The 17,946-nt window shown below is 53.8% G+C and overlaps 5 protein-coding genes across 5 annotated transcripts; 3 read left to right on the plus strand and 2 right to left on the minus strand.

Annotated features, from left to right (window-relative positions):
* Nucleotides 1-132: 132 nt before the first annotated feature.
* POSPLADRAFT_1134427 (hypothetical protein) lies at nt 133-1,418 on the plus strand (the record flags this gene model as incomplete). Its single annotated transcript, XM_024484474.1, has 7 exons — nt 133-214; nt 269-563; nt 618-778; nt 832-944; nt 1,031-1,064; nt 1,136-1,322; nt 1,388-1,418. The coding sequence occupies 7 exons, from the start codon at nt 133-135 to the stop codon at nt 1,416-1,418; spliced, it is 903 nt and encodes a 300-aa protein (XP_024342379.1).
* A 1,221-nt stretch (nt 1,419-2,639) lies between these two features.
* Nucleotides 2,640-4,485, minus strand: POSPLADRAFT_1032282 (hypothetical protein; the record flags this gene model as incomplete). Its single annotated transcript, XM_024476841.1, has 3 exons — nt 2,640-3,627; nt 3,686-3,984; nt 4,039-4,485. 3 exons carry the CDS (start codon nt 4,483-4,485, stop codon nt 2,640-2,642), a joined length of 1,734 nt encoding a protein of 577 aa, XP_024342380.1.
* A 2,280-nt stretch (nt 4,486-6,765) lies between these two features.
* POSPLADRAFT_1136567 (hypothetical protein) lies at nt 6,766-7,452 on the plus strand (the record flags this gene model as incomplete). Its single annotated transcript, XM_024484701.1, has 1 exon — nt 6,766-7,452. One exon carries the CDS (start codon nt 6,766-6,768, stop codon nt 7,450-7,452), a length of 687 nt encoding a protein of 228 aa, XP_024342381.1.
* A 1,212-nt stretch (nt 7,453-8,664) lies between these two features.
* Nucleotides 8,665-12,712, plus strand: POSPLADRAFT_1044919 (hypothetical protein; the record flags this gene model as incomplete). Its single annotated transcript, XM_024478636.1, has 5 exons — nt 8,665-8,832; nt 9,266-9,320; nt 9,368-9,744; nt 9,774-11,916; nt 11,973-12,712. 5 exons carry the CDS (start codon nt 8,665-8,667, stop codon nt 12,710-12,712), a joined length of 3,483 nt encoding a protein of 1,160 aa, XP_024342382.1.
* Nucleotides 12,675-17,150, minus strand: POSPLADRAFT_1167862 (hypothetical protein). Its single transcript, XM_024487985.1, has 17 exons — nt 16,986-17,150; nt 16,860-16,907; nt 16,767-16,805; nt 16,421-16,717; nt 16,150-16,258; nt 15,985-16,100; nt 15,676-15,931; nt 15,193-15,620; nt 15,035-15,130; nt 14,866-14,975; nt 14,772-14,813; nt 14,505-14,718; nt 14,333-14,453; nt 14,190-14,281; nt 14,034-14,130; nt 13,528-13,983; nt 12,675-13,472 (listed from the first exon to the last, which is right to left on the minus strand). The coding sequence occupies exons 1-17, from the start codon at nt 17,139-17,141 to the stop codon at nt 12,967-12,969; spliced, it is 3,183 nt and encodes a 1,060-aa protein (XP_024342383.1). The 5' UTR covers nt 17,142-17,150; the 3' UTR covers nt 12,675-12,966.
* Nucleotides 17,151-17,946: the final 796 nt, after the last annotated feature.

Below are 17,946 nucleotides of genomic sequence, written 5' to 3' on the forward strand. Positions count from 1 at the left end.
CTGCGGAGTTTCATTACTAACCTTGCCTTTTCGGGAAATGACTACGCCGTCACGTGCACCGCGTCTTAATACCCGGCAGTGGCTGAAGCGGCTCGAAGCCTGAGTCCTCCGACCACCTCCTGTTCCTCCAACATGGTCCGGCAGCAAACCAACCGTGTGCAGAAGCTCTCGCCGCTGGCTTCAAGGCCGCAGAAGGCGTCTACGGCACGGTACAGTGAGTCCTAGCTTCCTCGTCTTTCGAAACACCCGACTTGAGCTTCGGCTACAGTTAGGGCGCGCCAGAAGTCGCCCCTCGCCGCAATTCACCCGTCGGCAAGAGACGTGCGGACGCGGCTGCAGAGCACGAACACCAATCGTTTCCTGAAGACGCGCAGCCAACTTGCGACCATTTGCGAGGAAGAAGGAGAAGAGGAAGAGCCATTTGATCGAGGTTTCGATCCTTACCGGGAATTGCACGCGTTCGAGCGGGATGAGGAGCGCAGCAGGCGCAGGCATGGCGGCGAGCAAGACGAATTAATGGACTGGGATGATGAGTCGACTCTGGTAGCACTCTTGCAAGAAAGGTGACTATATGCGCACGCTATACCCGTAAATAGGGGATGTGACCACAGCGACAGTGCTCCCGGGGAGGACGAGGAAGAAGACCTCGCCCAGCTCGCCAATAGACTCAGGGCACCTATGGCAGCCCAAGGTGCCATTATGAAGAAATACCTCGCTGATACTCTAGTGCCCGTTTTGACACGGGTGAAGGAGGTGCACGGTTTACTCGAGGACAAAGGTGGGGTCGGTGAAATCTCCTGAGAAGAAGCCCTTCATGCTCAACATCTACAGTGGACCTTGCCTTTGGCGCTGGCATCCTCACTTTTGATGAGGTCTGCAAGAAGGTCGAGGCAATGGCGCTGCGTGATGAGGATGACCTCAAGACAGCATACACGGATGCTCAGGTGCGATGCAGACCTTTCATCCTGGAAGTCAATGCTCACTCAAGATCTAATAGGAGAATATGAGGGAACTTGTCGCGCGACTTCAGCAAGCATATACCCGTCGCGACGCACTGTGGATTGGTATGCAAGACGACGCGGACAAATGTGGTGACTATCTCTCATACCATCCTCCAGTGATAGTGGGCGTATAGGCCATCTCTTGACTGACCATCTGGCTTGGCTTGTGATCGTAGCTGAGCGTGCCAAAGCTACGCTCGAGGCACTACCCGCCGAACTGGAAGTCGTGATCGCTCAGCTGGAACGGAGGAGCAAAGACCTGGATAAAGATAGCGGCGCAGCGTCGAAGCAGAAGATGCTCATGGGATTATTGGACAAATTGTAAAATAGGCAAATCGTGGATCTCGCTCTCTCTCGTAACAGTGAGTTTCCGCTCAGTGTTATAGAATGTTGGTGTATCTGACGCAGAGCGGCTAGTGTTGAGTTTTCCGCGCGGACAAGTCATCCTCTATTGTATTTCTATCTAGATCTGCACTCCCTGTATCATATAGATGCTATGATGGTCTCGTTCACTGCATTTGCACTTTCTAATGTTATCAGCGTCACCCATAACAAGTCGGACGTATCTCACCCACCGCTGGAGAGCCATATTTCTACAGGTGTCAGCTAGGTGATACACACGACTCACGCACGCATCTAGGCTCCGTTCGGGAGTCTGAACACGCTCGTACCATTGTCATCACACAATCGTCAGTCATATTTCCAACGCTGATAGCCTTCAACGAACCATGATTGCGGCTGAGAACTTCGCATTGCATTGGCTATACCCTCAAGGTCCACGATCAGCATGCACACGTTTGGTCATGGCAAAAGATCTTCACCGCAGAAAGTATGATTCTGCGTCTAGCTGCTCCGACCGCCGTTCTTGCATGGCCATAATCGACAACTGCTTTAATTCGAAGCTTTCTCATTTTCACGTAGAGCTGGCGCATATATCTGTTCCCTTCACAGTAGTACGAGCAGAATAGATTCACGGCGGAACAATTATATGTCTCGAAGCATATAACTAGTTGCTACATCGGGATAAATGTATAGGTCTTCTGTCTTCTCACCGGTGGCCCAAGTCGCAGTTTGTCCCACCGGGGCACGTAGAGTCGATGAGGAATAAGAGGTGGGGAAGCGGACGATGTTGCCGTGCTGCAAACCATCCGCCTATCGCGCTCCACCAATTTCACTGCTGCGGCAAGCCTCAATCGCGGGTCAACATTACTGATAGGAGATTAAGTACCTGTTTCCGTAGGACATGTATGGTTCACCATGACGACGCACGGCCTTTCTTTCCAGTCTATGCCGTAGCCTAATCCTATCCAATAGCCAGTGATCGTAGACAATCCCGGAGAAGAATGAGATCTCACCAGGATATGAGCAATCTGACACGAAGTGACGGTCGTGATATGGGCTGAAGCCTCTCTGGAGTAATCAATGAATGTTAGCAGCACCAATAAGAAGAATCAAAATTGAGGAGATAGGGATGAGGGGGGATGGGGAGAAGATGGGGAGAGATAAAGGAAGATGAGATGAGAGAGGGTTGGGAGAGGAAGATGGAGTGGGGGAAGGCGAGAATATGGGAGAGAGAAATAAGTAGGTCCATGTAACGGCAACACAGAGAAAAATTATCAGTGTTTGTGGATAAGGAAATCAAAAAGTAGCATTTTGGAGACTGCCGTCGCCGAAGAGCTCGTGCCACAGCGCCGCCATATTCGCATCGTAGGCCGCCTGGTCTGCATTCATCTCCGCAGGTTCTTCCATGATGGTCTGGAGCTTGCTCCCCGTGCTCGGTGGCACGATGAACGCGTTGGTTTCCTCGCCTGTAAAGTTGAAGATGTCATCGAAGTTCTCCTGCTGCGCCTGCGTTGCCTCCTCTGTGATCTCGACGATCCTGGGCGCCTCCGCGGTCTTGGGCACGCCGATGCGGAACGCGTCGTACAGGCTCTCATCGAAGTAAACATTGTTGACGGTCTCGAGCGGGAACGAGTGGTCCGAGACGGGCATGATGCACGGCGGAACCGGGGGAGCCACGAGCGGGGCCGCTCGCCTAGGACGGACAGGCAAGGGCTTGATGTCGCGGTAGTAGTCCGGGTGGAACTTCACAACGCCTTCCTCATCCGTCGCACCAAATATCTCGGCCATGCACGACTCGAGCTCGCGTTCGAGCGCGGAGTCTGATGCTGGGAGATCTTCGTCGGGGTCGACATTGGTGGCGACGGTGGGGAGGGACGCATCCGGTCCGAACATGTCCGTCATGAAGATGTCCTCGTCGGTGGGTGTCGGCAGGGGCGTGTAGTCGACACCGGACTGGGAGTATGTCGAGCTGGCTTGCGAGGAGGCGGAGAGCGTGGGCATCATGGGAGGCGCGAGCATGTTGAGGTCAAGGCCCGCATCCCATGTACCCTGGCTCTGATACTGGTGGTTCTGCGCCTCAGGGAGGGTCTCGTTGGCCATCATATAGGCGACGGCGGCGTCGACGTCTGAGTCCATGTTCATCATCGAGTAAGACGTGTCCATCGCGGAGGCGTTAGGCTGCGTCTGCGTCGGAACTGCAGAGTATGCGTCCGGCGCGGTCCACGACATGCTTGCTAGAGGGCTCGAACCAATGCGAGTCTTCTGCGGAGAGACGTTCAGGAACCTGGCAATGTCCAGCATCAGAAGCCCCAGCAATGAACCAAGAGAACTACATCACGTACTCGAACGAGCTGGTCGAGGGGTTGGGGGCTGCCACGGGAGCCTGCACAGGAGAAGCTGAGTTATTGGACCAGCCCTGACTCGGGGACTTCAAGAGCTTGAAGATCTGGTCAAGGCGAGAGGGGGAAATCTTGCGCTGGGCGCGACGCTCCTTCTGAGCCGGACGGAGGCTCTTGGGGAGGAGTCCGCTAGCTTCCCTCAGCTTTCTGAGCTGAGCTCGGTTGGCCTTGTGGTCGAGGACATAGACACATTCAGTGCCGAGGTGGAAGCAACGCTTGCACGTAGGACGAGTGCCAGAGCACTACATATACACCAGGTATCAGTTCATGTCGTGAGCGCCGGGGAGAAGCCGTACCTTCGTCTTACGCTCACGGCACAGCTCACATGCTTGAGGAGTACGCACGCGACCGGACATTCCAGCCAAATCACTCGCCTTGACCACACCGATACGGGGGCCAGATGGCGTCGGCGGGGGCGGCGGAGCGAGCATGTCCCTCTGACCCACGGGCTGGGTCTGGGACCGCTGTGCAGGGGCGGTAGAGCCACCAGCAGCAGGGGACGGGCCTGCGCTGGCAGCATCCCCCTTCTTGCGTCCGTCTTTGGCGAGGAGGCGCTGGAACGCCTGCAAGAGCTGGGCCTTGCGCTGGGCCTTGCGCGAGCTCTCGTTGGCGTTAGGTGTGGGAGAGATGACATGGACGTCCGACATGTTTAGGACGTCAGGAAGTTCGGGAGGAGCAGCAGAAGTAGGGGCGGGAACAGGCTGGGAGCTGAGGATCTGGCGGAAGAGGGGAGAGGCAGACATTGTGGAAGGTAAAGTGGGGTAGGTAGGTTATTATGCTTTGTAAAGCAGGATATGCAAACGCAAGATCGCAAATGTACACTGTGGTAAGCAGTAGATCAAAAGCGATGAGGTTTCCAGTCGGCTCACCGGCGTTATATGGCCAGCACGACGTCAGCCTCGATCCCAGTCAGCCACTTAATCAGACTCTCACTTCGAATGATTCGGGCTGGGGTCGAATTTGAGACCTCACTAGACTCGTTACAAATCAGACTGCAATAGCATGAGGTCCTGTGGTAAAAGAGTTTGTTCAAAAATAACGATGTGCTCCTGAGCATGAATGACATGGAGGACCTGCTGAGCCTGAATGTCGAATAGACCGATATGGTTGTTGAAAGCTGGCTATTTGTTCTACACAATCCGCGATCTCTGTTCCATGAAATCCGCATAACGTGCTCCCCTGCTAGGTCACAGCAACTGCATTTACTAACCATTTACCTGAAGGGTAGAAGGACAGTACTCACCTCTGAATCCGCGTCATAACAAGGCGAATCTAATGGAGTCTCGATGGCGGGATCCTTTAAGTTGGTTCGGCTAGCAGAAGAAGAGTTTTTGTATTGCAACAGATTTGATATGCGGCAGTACCACCTTCATTGAGGACCGCGACGTGACTCATGAGTCAAGCGGGATATACAGGCAGACACGGGCGCATTCAACCTGAACAATACGCCGCTATGATCTCGTGTGCTTCGAAACCCGTTCTAATCGATCCATTATCTTCCCAACTCGAGCCAGATCCATGCGAAACCAGTTGGGCACGACTGAGTTGACATCAGCAGTATGGCATATGCGCAACATCAGTGATCATGACTGAGTATGATAGCCTTGTCGGTGACCGCTGGCCTGTCTATCTCAGCAGCCCTTGGGGTCACCTCGGGCTGAGCAAGCTCTGCCACCGCGCCCATGAACTAGACAGGAGAACAGTCCATGTCCACCTGAGGCCCTGACCGCGGACGCATGGACCTTGTTCTGTATCGTGATCCTTGCTGTCTGAAGATACCCTCTGGCCAGACGACCAGTAGGACAGGTAAAATTGCCGGGAAGCTGTTGAGATGTACAAGTGTAGCGTTCAAATCGTTCCGGCCTCTATTGAACCAAGATCACGGCGGATGGTCAAAGCCGCTCAATAATGGCCAATAACCCAAGCTTAGAACTAAACAGGACCGAATGAAATGGGGGTCTTTATGGATCCGGTATCTTGATCCCGAGCCGTGGATGAGCCTCTAAATTCCAATGTACAAACCTTCGGCGAAAACGTCTTTGATCGATACCAGGTTGAATTTGCTACTCCCGAAGTTCTCTATATCATCAAGCTGAAGATATTAGCATCGTCACTTAGCTCTCGTATCAAATAGACATACCCAATGCTTGCAATTTTCGTGGCGAGCGTGGGCATTGAACAGCAAGATTGTCGTTCCAACGCGTGTGGACATTACCGCTAGTTGTTTGCGTTACCCAGTGTCAAGTTTTCTCGAATTTCACGCTGTTGATTTCGGGTGCCAATGCACTTTTGAGTAACCCCTGCCTGCTGAAGCTGATCTGAAATCCGAACCGAGAGAGCTCTATCAAACGCGTAAAGAACGTACAGAAAGGCTCGCACAGTGAAGTCTCCGAGGTACTACAAACAATGCCAAACACGGTAGTGCGCGCTCGCCACAATCCCAACGTTCCAACACTTGTCCAACACTGTCCGGATTCAAGTTGGCCACCTTGGCCACCAGTTGCTTCAGAATGTCCTGTCCTGTGCAAATTGATCAAGCCCAAATACAACCATACGCCGCCGTGTCCGCTATCACGCTCGTTGGTGAGGACTCGTGTGGAAGGCGGAAGGCGAACAACCGTGGCGCTTGTTATGCACGTACCATCATACACCGGCGTCATAATGCATTACAGCAAGCCGCTCGAAGACCTCACCACTTCATGACTCATGACGCACAACAAGCCACCAGAGCCTGGAGATCCTCAGGCCTAGGTAGGACACGTGTAAGCACTGCTTCACAACAACGAATCATCGAGCCACCTGAGCTATGAATGTCAAATGATAGCCACCAAATCTACTCATGGCAAGAGCGTGTACCCGGAACGCGGTCACAGCACTGCGATGGAACAAAGGGTCGGAGATTGACATCCCACGCCACATGTATGATTGTGGCTGCACACAGCACCCGAGCTCAAGTATTTAAACCGCGTTTTGCAAGTTCCTCAGACTCAAGCACCCATCTCTCCATCATACGGACGAACACCATGTCCTCTGTCGATCTCCAACAGCTCTATCTCGAAAACGTCTCCTCGATGAACATCATGTACAAGCCCGGTCTCGGTGAATTCCTCTGGGCCGTCGTCACGACACCGTTCGGCATACCTGTCTGTCTCGGGCATGCGTTACTCCGCCTCCTGCTCCCACCAGCGCTCTCAAGTTCCTTCGATACCTCAGTCGCGAAGACCCTTGACCTCACATTCTTCGGACAAATCCATGTCATCGGCCATCTTCTGCTCCTTATACTCATCCCCTCGGTGTTTGGGGCAGCCTATGCACGTTCTCAGGGCATACGACGCCCCCGTATACTCTTGTATGCTCAAATGGCCTCCCTGATTATTGTCAATCTGGTGACGGGCCCGCTCGCCCCCCTTTTTGTTCCTACTATTGGGGCGGCAATCGGCTTCGTTGGCGGGCTCTACGCGGACATGCGACTGGACGAACTTGATGCCAGCCAGCTGGATGACTCTCTGCTGTCCCCTAACGCAGCTGCTATAGCAGGGTGGTATGGCTATGCGCTTGTGTTCCTCACCTGCAAGTTCCTGCACGCATTGTGGGTATTCTCCAAGGAACAAAGCCAGCCCACGGTCGGTCTGCGTATTCAAACCGACATCTCTGGTGTACTTCCATTTGATGTCTTGCCGCTGGAACTTGAGGACGTGGCGCGAGACTGAGCGGTTAAGACTGTTCCGCTAATACCAAATATTTATTTTGTGCAGCTCAGTGGCTGCCGTTCATTCACTTGTTATTTAACTGTACTTCAAGCTTGTAGCATGCTCTCCAACATGATGTGGCATGCCTGCCCATGTATGACACTATGTACCGAAACCAAGACATGCACAACTTGAACTGATTGTATCGTGCCTGCAGATATACAGATTCGTGTTTTGACAGCCACGACTTCCAACTATTAGGTGGAATAAATGGATATCCGGAGCCGGCGCAGGTTGAAGGAATGGTCTACGCTGCTCTCAGGAGACCAGCTGCAATAGTTGGGACGCAAACGCAGGCTTCCCGTTCACAAGTACCAACCGAAGACACACCGACTAGTGTGGCATCAGTACTGCTCAACGAACATCTCAGCGTCGCGACTGCCATGCAACATAAGGCCGACGGTTCTGGAGGATTTTCCCTTAATTCCTCGGGTTTATACTCCATACAGCGTAGGTCGATGCAGAGTGTATCCAAGCCTCTGGCAGCTCTTAAGGTACGGGGGGATTGTTGAGAACGTCGGTACTTATGAGAACGGCTTCAACCTGAGGTACGCGGCTCCATAACAAGATAGGTATGTTGGGCGACAATCACAAGCGGCGTACAACGTCGCATGAAGCTTGAGAACTCCGAGTCAAGCAACGGATACGAAGAGCAATTCATGACATTATTGTAATCATTCCAACTAGATGGCCCTCGAGAATGTAATTTCAGGGTTTTGAAGCGCTGTATTCACGCTGTTATTGTATGAAAGGGTCGTCGCGACAGAAAAAGTATGCGTATAGCCAACGTGTTCCCAAGTGGCACAATGGCGATGTACAATTAGCGTCCGTTGCAACGCGATGAAGCGCCACAGATTGGCTATATGGAGATCTGTGCGGAGCGTGAAAATGCACTCGCTTGGCGTGGCGGAGGAAAGCAGGAGATCAGCTGAGCTGGAAGGCACTTGATCGAGGGATCTAGGACCCAGGTCTGGATGACCTCGATTAGTTCAAGCTGGCCACCGAGAGAAGCTGAAAACGCGGACCTGCCCATGCCATTGCTGTCGCCTCCATCTCCCCAGTCCCCCCTCTCCTCATCCCTCCTGAACACACCCCCACGTACGCAACCACTCATAACACGCGTACAGGCCAGAAAAACGCGTCAAGTCACGTCCAATCACTCCGCGTGCTAACATGCCGAGTTCCTCGCGACACGCGCGTACAGCGAGTCCCCCGCTCACAAGCACGAGCTATTCGAATACGCTAGCAGCTGGACAAAGACTAAATGTAGTCACCCGTTTGGCCATCGAAGGAAAGTCCCAGAGGGGTTCCGAAGGCGCGGCAATCAGGATGTATCTAAAGGTGAGATCCACAAGCCCGCGTCACTGCCGTTTGTCGTCACCGCGAACGAGAGCAAATACCAGCCTAGCCTAGGGTACACGTGTATTTCGCGTTTCAGTAGAGTCAACGCGCTCTGCATGCGCAAGCCACGCGCGAGATTAAGCTGATAGCCTGTTTGCCACATTCGATTGCAGCTCGGGGTAAGCTTGCTTCTGCACTAGCGAATATGCCCCACAGCAGTCACCAGCTACTGCTATTTCCTCTCTCACGAAGAATCCTAATTGTAGACTGTGTGTCTTCATTTGTGATCATGACTTTCCGCGACACCTATCTTGGATGGACGTGTCCCTCTTGCTCGAAATGATAAGCATACGGGCCCTCATTGATCTCACTTTCTTTCTTTTGACTCGCAACACGCTCGTTTATGATAATACCACTAACGCACCAATTCTAGATGTCCATTCCTCTGGACAGCATTACCCCCGGGGCTACACTTGCTCTGTTCCCAGGTATGAGACATCCCGCTGCCTTCATGGCCGTTGCTCACGACTTGCAGAGGAGAACCTTAAAATCCTCGATTCTCAGGTTCACCCTTTAGACAACAATTCTGTGCCGTACAATTTCTCGTCGACTACCTCACCCATGCTCCACAGGGCTGCACGCGCGCTCAACCTCCCAGCACGATCTTCTAGTATGTATGTCCCAACGCCTGATTCTATGTCCTCGTCCTCCGCGAGTATTCCTCCATTGGACAACAACTACACTGGACATATACTTGTGAGCGGGTATCATGTATCCTACGTACTGCCGAGGGAGTTCCCGCGACGAGAGCACGAAAGCCGCAGCCGGCGCGGGGCTTCCGTCATGCAATTTATGGCATCAGTCGACATATGGGTGCCCTTCCTGTCTAGTCCGCCCCAAGCGCCCTATCTTGTGAGTGTGCTTTCGGATCTGCGACATAGCGGCCACTCAAGTTGACGTCACGCAAGCTGTCTATCCCAGTTCCTCGTTGCCTGTCAAATCACATCAAGCTCCGCATATTCCCTCCTAATCCCTCAGCCGCATCCTCTATGGCATCGATCTCGTCCGCGGATGAGGAGGGCGGAGCTTGGGAGCTCACCTCAGACCCCCACGTCACACGCAACACGGCGCGTCTCTCGCGTTCGCACTCGTACAATAACTTCGCCGACGACGAGTCTAGCGACGCTTCGACGTCTGCAGGATTTGCTGAAGGGTGCGGTATCCAGGGTACATTCCCTTGCACGGACCGTATTCGCATGCGGTGGGCGACGCCTGTGAAACCGGGTCAAGTGCCCGAGGCAGCTGACGGGCGCCGCCGAGTGGGCATCAGGGAAGTGAAGGGCGATATGACCTGTGGCATCCTGGGGAACAAGGGCAAGGGATGGGACCGAGGCAGCTCAGGCGTCCTTATGAAGTTGGAATACACTGCGGTTTGCAAGGGCGTGTGGTTTCCTGGAGTTGCTACTCTGCTGGGCATGGATGTCGGTCTGGAGGCGGAGGATTGTGATGTCTCCTGGGCTCCGGGATACGAGCAAAGGTGGGCGATAAATGGCAGTACAGGTTTTACCGGCTACGCCATTGATGGTCCGCCGAAGCCTGCGTCACGGCCCTCGACCTCTAGGCAGTCATTCGCGGATTACCCTCCGCCTTCGATATATGTCCTCCCTTCGACCCCAGATGGCAAGCTAGCAGTCAATGGACATACGCAAGCGTCACAAGGATACGCGTCGAACTCACCGTCACCATCGCTGTTGCGCGCACCACTGCCTGTTCAGAATGTTGCCGACTATTCCTTCGAGAGTTCTCCAGTGACGACTCCTACTGGCTCTGTGTCATCCCTCACCTCCTTGACAGGCCCCTCGAGTCCGGAGCGCACCCGGAAAAAGCGGTCTTCGTCCATCAATGGACGATACCCTGGGTCAGACACTGACGTGGATGCTGAGGTCGACGTACGCCCGCCAAGAGCACCGATTACGGTGCATCTCAACATGAATGAGCTCCTTCCGCCACCCAGGAACGCCTTCACGTTCAGCATCTCTGGAGTGGTCGTTGTTACGCATCGCAATACGCCCCTCACGCCCGAATCGCGCAGATCGTCTCCGCGGTCTCGTCCGCCAGCCGACAGCGAGATTGACGAGGAGCCTGTCACGCTTCCGCGGTTCCGCATTTTCTACGCGGACAAGGAGTCCATATCTACGGTCGTGCGCAATGAAGCAGATCGCACATCTGTCGATATCTACGACCCGGTCAGCGCTCGATCAGGTGGCAAGAAACTTCGCGCTGTCCTGCACAAGGGCAAGGACGCCCGTTGCGGCACCGAGGCGATACGGGTTGCGGTGCATGCCGCACAGACTGGACCTCCAAACTCTCGCCGCCATGACTCGAGCGACGACAGCCTGGACTTTAGTCTTGGCCGCACTCGGACGTCCGGGGGCATGCGTTCGGTCTCGTCAACCTCTCGCTTACGCGAGATGTCTATGATGTCGTCGGCAAAGCTGCAGCCCCAAAGGGACGGTGCGCTTATGATCCCAACGGTGACTGCGAACGTCACGCCCTTGCTCGGTGAAGGGACCGGCTTCCAAAATGGCTACGCTGTGCATGTGTGCCTTCCTGCACCTGCTGATACCGACTCCGATTGGCTGGAGTTTGGTCTGGCTCTTCCTGGTATGGGGGCGTCTATATCTGATTCCAAGGAGCTATCTATGCGTCGTGGCGTCGCGGCAGACGGTCCGCCTAACATCGACATTGCTAGTGTTAGCCTGGAGGGTGTGCCAGTCCGGTTCCAGACGAGTACGGTCGCGAAACCTCAGACCGGAAACACCACGTTAACGTTCGAAGAGACTAGCGGCAAGGAATGGATCAGTTGGGTCAGAGTTCATGTCGGGGAGATCGGAGGTGGCAAGGTAGAACTCATCTACCTTGTCAAGGGCCAACAGCAAGAGCCCCCCGCAGACGAGGAGGTCAAGGGCAAGCTTTATAAGAAAGATAAGCAAAAGGCTGTGGATACAATACCTATGGATATCCTTTTGCCAAGTTTCGCCCTACCGGTCGGTCAGCTGCAAGTGGATATCTTTATTCGAGAAGGTATGGATCCTTCGATCGTTGTTACCCTTTTATGTTGACAATTTGGCTTCAAATAGGCTATGAAATCACGTCCCTACGCACAAATATGGTGGAGCAGCAGTCGACCGTTCGCAGCCGTAGGCTACTAGGTCTTTCTTTGAGCGAGTTTTTCTACCCCCGTGTACGCCTATGTATTGCCGCCACACCTCATCCGCCATCGCGACAGCCACGGTCGTATAAAACATTCTCGATTGGCGTCTTGGCGGCCACTTTCTTACTGCTCTTCGGCATGGTCGTCATGCAGAGAGTCGATCTTCAGCGCTCATACACACAACTGCAAGTCGCCAAAGCGTCCGCTGCAAGTTATGCAGCGATGCTCGAATCTAACCATAGCGAACCGCCGGAAACAGTCACAGTCACTGCTAGCGCTACATCCGTTATCACGGCTAGTGCACATCGATGGTGGCTGGGCACCGACAGTCCTGTCTCCAATGAGCCGACGACTACGCCTGTGGAGACAATGGGGACACCGGACCCATCGACCACTACGTACGCGACGCTCTCGAGAGCAGAGACTGCAGAGATGCCTACACTTACCCCTTCGCTCCTGAGCCCGTCGAATACCCCAACTAACTATGCTGTGATGCCACCAAAAGACATTGTCTGGTCACTAGGTTTTAACCTGCCGACGATCCCTATACCCCATATAGACTTTTCAGAAGCAGCGCGGACTACAGTGAAGACGGTCGTCGATGGTATGGGCTCGCTCTGGCAATTGTTTCGAAAGGTTGTGCATTACCCTCTAGATCCCCCCTAGGTTCACATTATGGATATCATGCGGCTCGTACTGTATGTAATGTTATACTTATGTTGTTAGAATAATTGCTTGTTGATTACAAGTACTGTCATGTTGTCTGCGGCACAGATGCTCGTCGCCTAAAACGAGGGTAAGGACATGTTTTAATAGTTGACTGTGTGGGAGCAAGCCATATTAGACCTTCATCATTAATGTAACAATAAAATACAGTTCAACGATTCGATAGCGTACGCGATGCGAGTGATGCAGGAGAATTAGAACTTGGCCAGAGTCAGATCGTCCCATTTAACAAGTGGACCCGGGGGACCGGCTCTTCGTAAGGCTGCTTTAAACGCTTTAGGATCTTCAATCAAGCGTACCGCATCCTTCAGCTTCCCTGCATCGTCGGCCTGCGCGGGGTAGCGTTCTACAAGAGTTTGCAGGGCTACGAGAAGTTCTTGTTTAGTTTCGCCAGACACGTTGGGCTCTTGCTTCATGAGGATATCGGCCCAGTAAGCAGAACATTGCGTAAGGAATGGTTCGCCTTCGACCATGAGGTCTTCTCTCCATTTTTGTCCATCGATTACGACGCCTCGCTCGAGCAGTATGCTCTCGAATGCCTCCATCGCCGCGAGGCTGACCTTTTTGGGACGAGGTTTCTGCGAATGCAACTGTATGGAGAACTTGGCACGCGTCCTGGACGATGGATGTACACGGGACAGGAAGAGCGAGATGACGTCCTGCCTCGTGATAGTCTTGACCAGAGAAGCATCGTGTTCACCTGCGGTAAACGTCAGTCCGGCTGGAAAGCTACGGACGTGATGACAGACACTTACGCCGCAAGAAGTCCAGGTACCCGGAGTCAATGTGGCCCCAGTACCGGTTAGTCTCTTCACCCAGGTTCTTGGCCGCCTCACGCCACCGTCTCTCCAGACCGGTCTGTTGCTCTTTGAACTCCGCGTCGGCCATCTCCTCTAGTTTCTCCTTCATCTCGTCCAGGAATGCCTCGACGCGCTCTTCGAGGTACATCGGACCACGCTCGCTCTGGACCACAATGCGTAGTCCAAGGTTTGACTCTCCAACGGAAATCATCTGTGAACAGGACACAATATAGCCTAGCTGCTCTCTCGTCCGAAGGACATTGAAAGCTGGCTCCGCCATAATTTGCGTCATGAGTGCAGACGTCACGCGCAGTCTGGGTTCGAGGAAAGAGCCTAGGTGGGTGTAGTACGAGAGGGCAGAGTTTGGCTCGTTTACATTAGGGACAACAGTAGTCCAGACGTGATTTGACCCTAAGATTACAGTGAGCATCGACATTACACTCGAAGTCAAGTATGCGTACCGTCTGGAGGGATAAGCGCTGTCTCGACTACCTCAGATGCCTTCAATGGAACGGGGTGCAAGATGTTCTCAGTCATTTCGGCAAGTCGTACAGCGTCCTGGGAAAGTATATCAGCCATCATACCGACATGAGACACAGACGGGGAAGAAGACTGACATCCTTGAACATGTTTCCTACGACAAGCATGCGAATGTGTAGCTTAGAGAGGACGTGTTTCACGTGAGCTTCCAACTCTTCAGCGGTGATCGCTGCTCGCTGGTCAATATGTCATCCTGACAGAATGTATGCGCCGCACTCACAGCTAACTTCCGCGAGTTTCTCGGCTAATATCCACTGTTTCTCCGTGAGGAGGTGCCGCCCATAGTAATCAGCCAGGCGGAATGGCTGCCCCATGTAGAAGTTCTCATAATCTCGTTTCGCCTGTTTCGGGGGGTGAGCGTACGAAGATTACCCTGCGCTTGTATGCCTCACCTGATCCTTCATAACTTCGAGTCTGTCAGCTTTGATCTGGAGGTCCTTGACTCTGCTTATCACATCTCTTGCAAGAACGTGCAGCTTATCGTTATATCCTGAGAGTACGACAGATACTCCCAGCGTTTGTGCCGTGAATTGGTACGTTAGGCCAGCAAGATCAGCATCGTACGCGAACTCTGTCAAAGAGTCGTTGACAAGATCCGAAAACAATCTATCCAAAAGTTCTTAGGGATATCTCCAAAGAGGCAACGTTCGTGGACTTACCGGGTCATCACGCTCGCTCGCGCGGAAGCATTGGCCTCCGGACTGCGGGTAGATGAGAATGCTTCCCCACACGAACACGAGAACCACGGCTGACCTGCGAAGATCCATCAAGACATGTGCCTTCGGAATCCAAAACTGGTCGTCCTTCTTGTGCCACAAGCTGGTCAGAGGGGTCTCTCGGACCAGGATGGGGCGTTTCAGGGGCTGGAAGAGAATACATTTCATTTCCGAGCATTGAATTGCCGAGATTAGAGAAGACTTACCTGGTCAACCGGTACCTTCTGAACATCTAGGTTGGTCGGGATGAACTCGTTCGGGCCGGGGAGAAAGAGCTCAGGAATGTTGTTCGGACCTTGGGCCTGCGGGAACCACGGTGCTGCCTCAGCACACGCACACCATTTGCAACACGGGGCATACATACCTCCTGCACGAACGCTTCGTCGAGGGTTTCGACGCGGTATTGCGTCCCATACCATGGCTCTTGTTCCCAGTTGCCCTTCCCACGCAGCCGCTCGTGCTCGGCGCCTTTCGCCATCAGAACGACGCGACCCCTGTCGACGCGCAGACTTTCCAGTACATCGCGCATCTCACGCTCGCCACCACCCGCCGGGACCTGTTCGTCCCATTCCCAGACAAGCTGTGGCGCGCTGAGAACGAGCTCCCGAGGGACGGGCCAGGAGAGATGCTCCGAAACCCACACTGCGTAGTCGTCTGGGCGGCGTTTCTCCTGGAAACGGAAGCGTGTCGCCTTGATGATGCTCATCTCGCGTTGGTACCACGCGGGGAACTCAGAGTCGCGCATCATGGACAGATACTTGAAGATGGCCAGCATGGCGTTACGATAGTTCTCTATTGCCAACTCATGAATTTGAATTTGAGTGACATGGTGGGTAGAAGAACGCACCGAAGCCCGTCTTGGTCAGATTGAGTGTGACTTTGATCATGGCGAAACCCCGTCCGAGATTCTGGGGCCCCGCACTGAGCGCAGTTATCCAGCCCTTATTCTTCAAATACGAATGAAGCGACCCTGGACCTTCATGTCCTAAGAAGTGCGATACGAAGTTTCCGGGTTGGTAACGCCACTGGCGCGGCTGCCATGAGAGAGGGAAGGAAACCTCCACAGCGTGGAAATTCATGATCGTCTGCACAGAAACGAGTGTCTGGGACATTTCTCAGCTCATTATCATAGCATACAGGCACGTTGCATACTCACGCCCACTTCACTGGATCCAAACGGATGGTCGTTGATCATCGGCAACGGGTCCTGTCCCCGATTGAGGATGGGGGAGAACAGTCCAGTTGTCATTTTCGACAGGTCGTCCAGCGACTCTGAGCAACTAGTGAGTTAACAGATACGCGGCCCATAAAGACAATATACCTTTGCCGATGATGCATAAACGCATGCGGCCTGCACAATAATTCTGGCTCCACCACTCGACCAGCCTTCGGCGAGTCTCACGACCCACAGAGCCGCCATCGGCATCCATCTCGCTCGATGCAGAGTTGGATGACGGTGCCGGCGAGGGGACACGAGACGAAACGGGGGATGGAGCAAGGCTGCCGTCAGCCGACTTGAGCACCGCGCTTGCCTCTCCAGCTGTGTTTGAGGCGGGAGCGAGGAGGCCCTTGGCTTTAAGCTCACGGCCTACCTTCGAGAGGCTGTCGCGGTTGCCGCTGCCGAATTTGCTCCACGGGTGGCCCGGCTTGCTCAAGTGCTTGTTCAGCTGAAAGATTCGCCACATGTCTGATTGGTGATTCTTCTTGTGTTCGGAGTCGACGGCATTTAGCTCGCGTGATGTGCACGAAGGCGAGAAGAGCGGGCAGTGAAAGAACGCAGCAAAGCGAGCGAGCGCGCCAGGGAGCGCATTGGTGTCGACAGTGAAGTAATAGTTTGTGTTGGAGGTACCTGTGAATGCGTTTGAACTACCATTGTTTTTGGCAAGAAACTACGCGTGGAATATGAGATGAGAGCAGTAGTATGGAGCCAAGGCATACCTCCGAGTATTCATTCTCCCGCGGGAATTGCTCCGTTCCCTACAGGTAGTCAATGGTTGAGATGAGCCACTCTGACGCTCGCGTGCTGCATACCATGAACAAGAGGTGCTCGCAGAAGTGAGCTAGACCTGGCATGTCATCCTACAAGCAGATTGAAGAGCTCAGCACCTCATAGTCTACACAACTAACGACTGTACGACACGCTGTACGCGGACTCACGGGATCGTATAGATGTCCCACCGAGATGTCCAAGCTGGCAGCAGCCTTGTCGGCCTTGGCGTCGTGTATGAGCATAGCTTGAAGTCCATTGTCTAGTTGTATGATTCTATAGTCGCGGTCGTCCTGACGGGACTTGTGGATAGGCATGGTGAACATGTAGTACGGTTTGGAGCCAGCTGGCGAGACCCGTTCCCATTCGGGGATGAGCGGTGACGCGACCATGGCGAATGTCGAGGAGGGAAAGAACGGGTAAGGCCTAGCAATCCTCAGAGGATTCAGGACGCGGCTGGAGAGGATGGGGGGACGGAAAGGGGACAGGCGACTCGCCAGCAGCCGCTGCATCTTGGACGAGTTAAATGGGACTCTGACGGATACGCTTACATCATATTTCAGAAAAAGAATAAGCCGACAAGTGGACCCTGCAGGTGGTGGGACGAAGGACCTATCAGAGAAAGCAGTCCGCACTCTCCGTGAGGTGTTCACAATGTCGGCGTCAGGTCACGAAAACGCTGGCGATAGATTGCCAATCTCGGACTCAACGCCTCACATGCATTTCTCAGTCCGGTTCACACCCCGTCGCTCTTTACCGCTATCAGCTTCTCTCACGTTAGAAGTACTTCATACGGGACCGTGGCTGCCACTCTTTATGACGTCGGAAATGAAACACAACTGAGCCCGAGTGCACCAGGGAGCAACCGACTTTATCAGCATGACCACTGACCAAGCTGTGAATCGAGGCCCAAGGCCTCCCAGGAGCACTAAGGGTAGCTGGCGTTCTCATCGGCTTCGGACAAACGCCCGCAGCGTCTCCTGACCATTGGCATGACGGGAGGGTACGACAGAGCACATCGAGGACAACAGAACGCTATAGCTCATTACGTAGCCAGAGGTGTCCCAAGCAATGGTACCTGCATCGAAAGTTAAGCGACAACTAAGACCGGTTAGAGTACCAGACAGGGTG

Source organism: Postia placenta (assembly GCF_002117355.1).
Source record: "Postia placenta MAD-698-R-SB12 unplaced genomic scaffold POSPLAscaffold_3, whole genome shotgun sequence".
Taxonomy (NCBI): domain Eukaryota; kingdom Fungi; phylum Basidiomycota; class Agaricomycetes; order Polyporales; family Adustoporiaceae; genus Rhodonia; species Rhodonia placenta.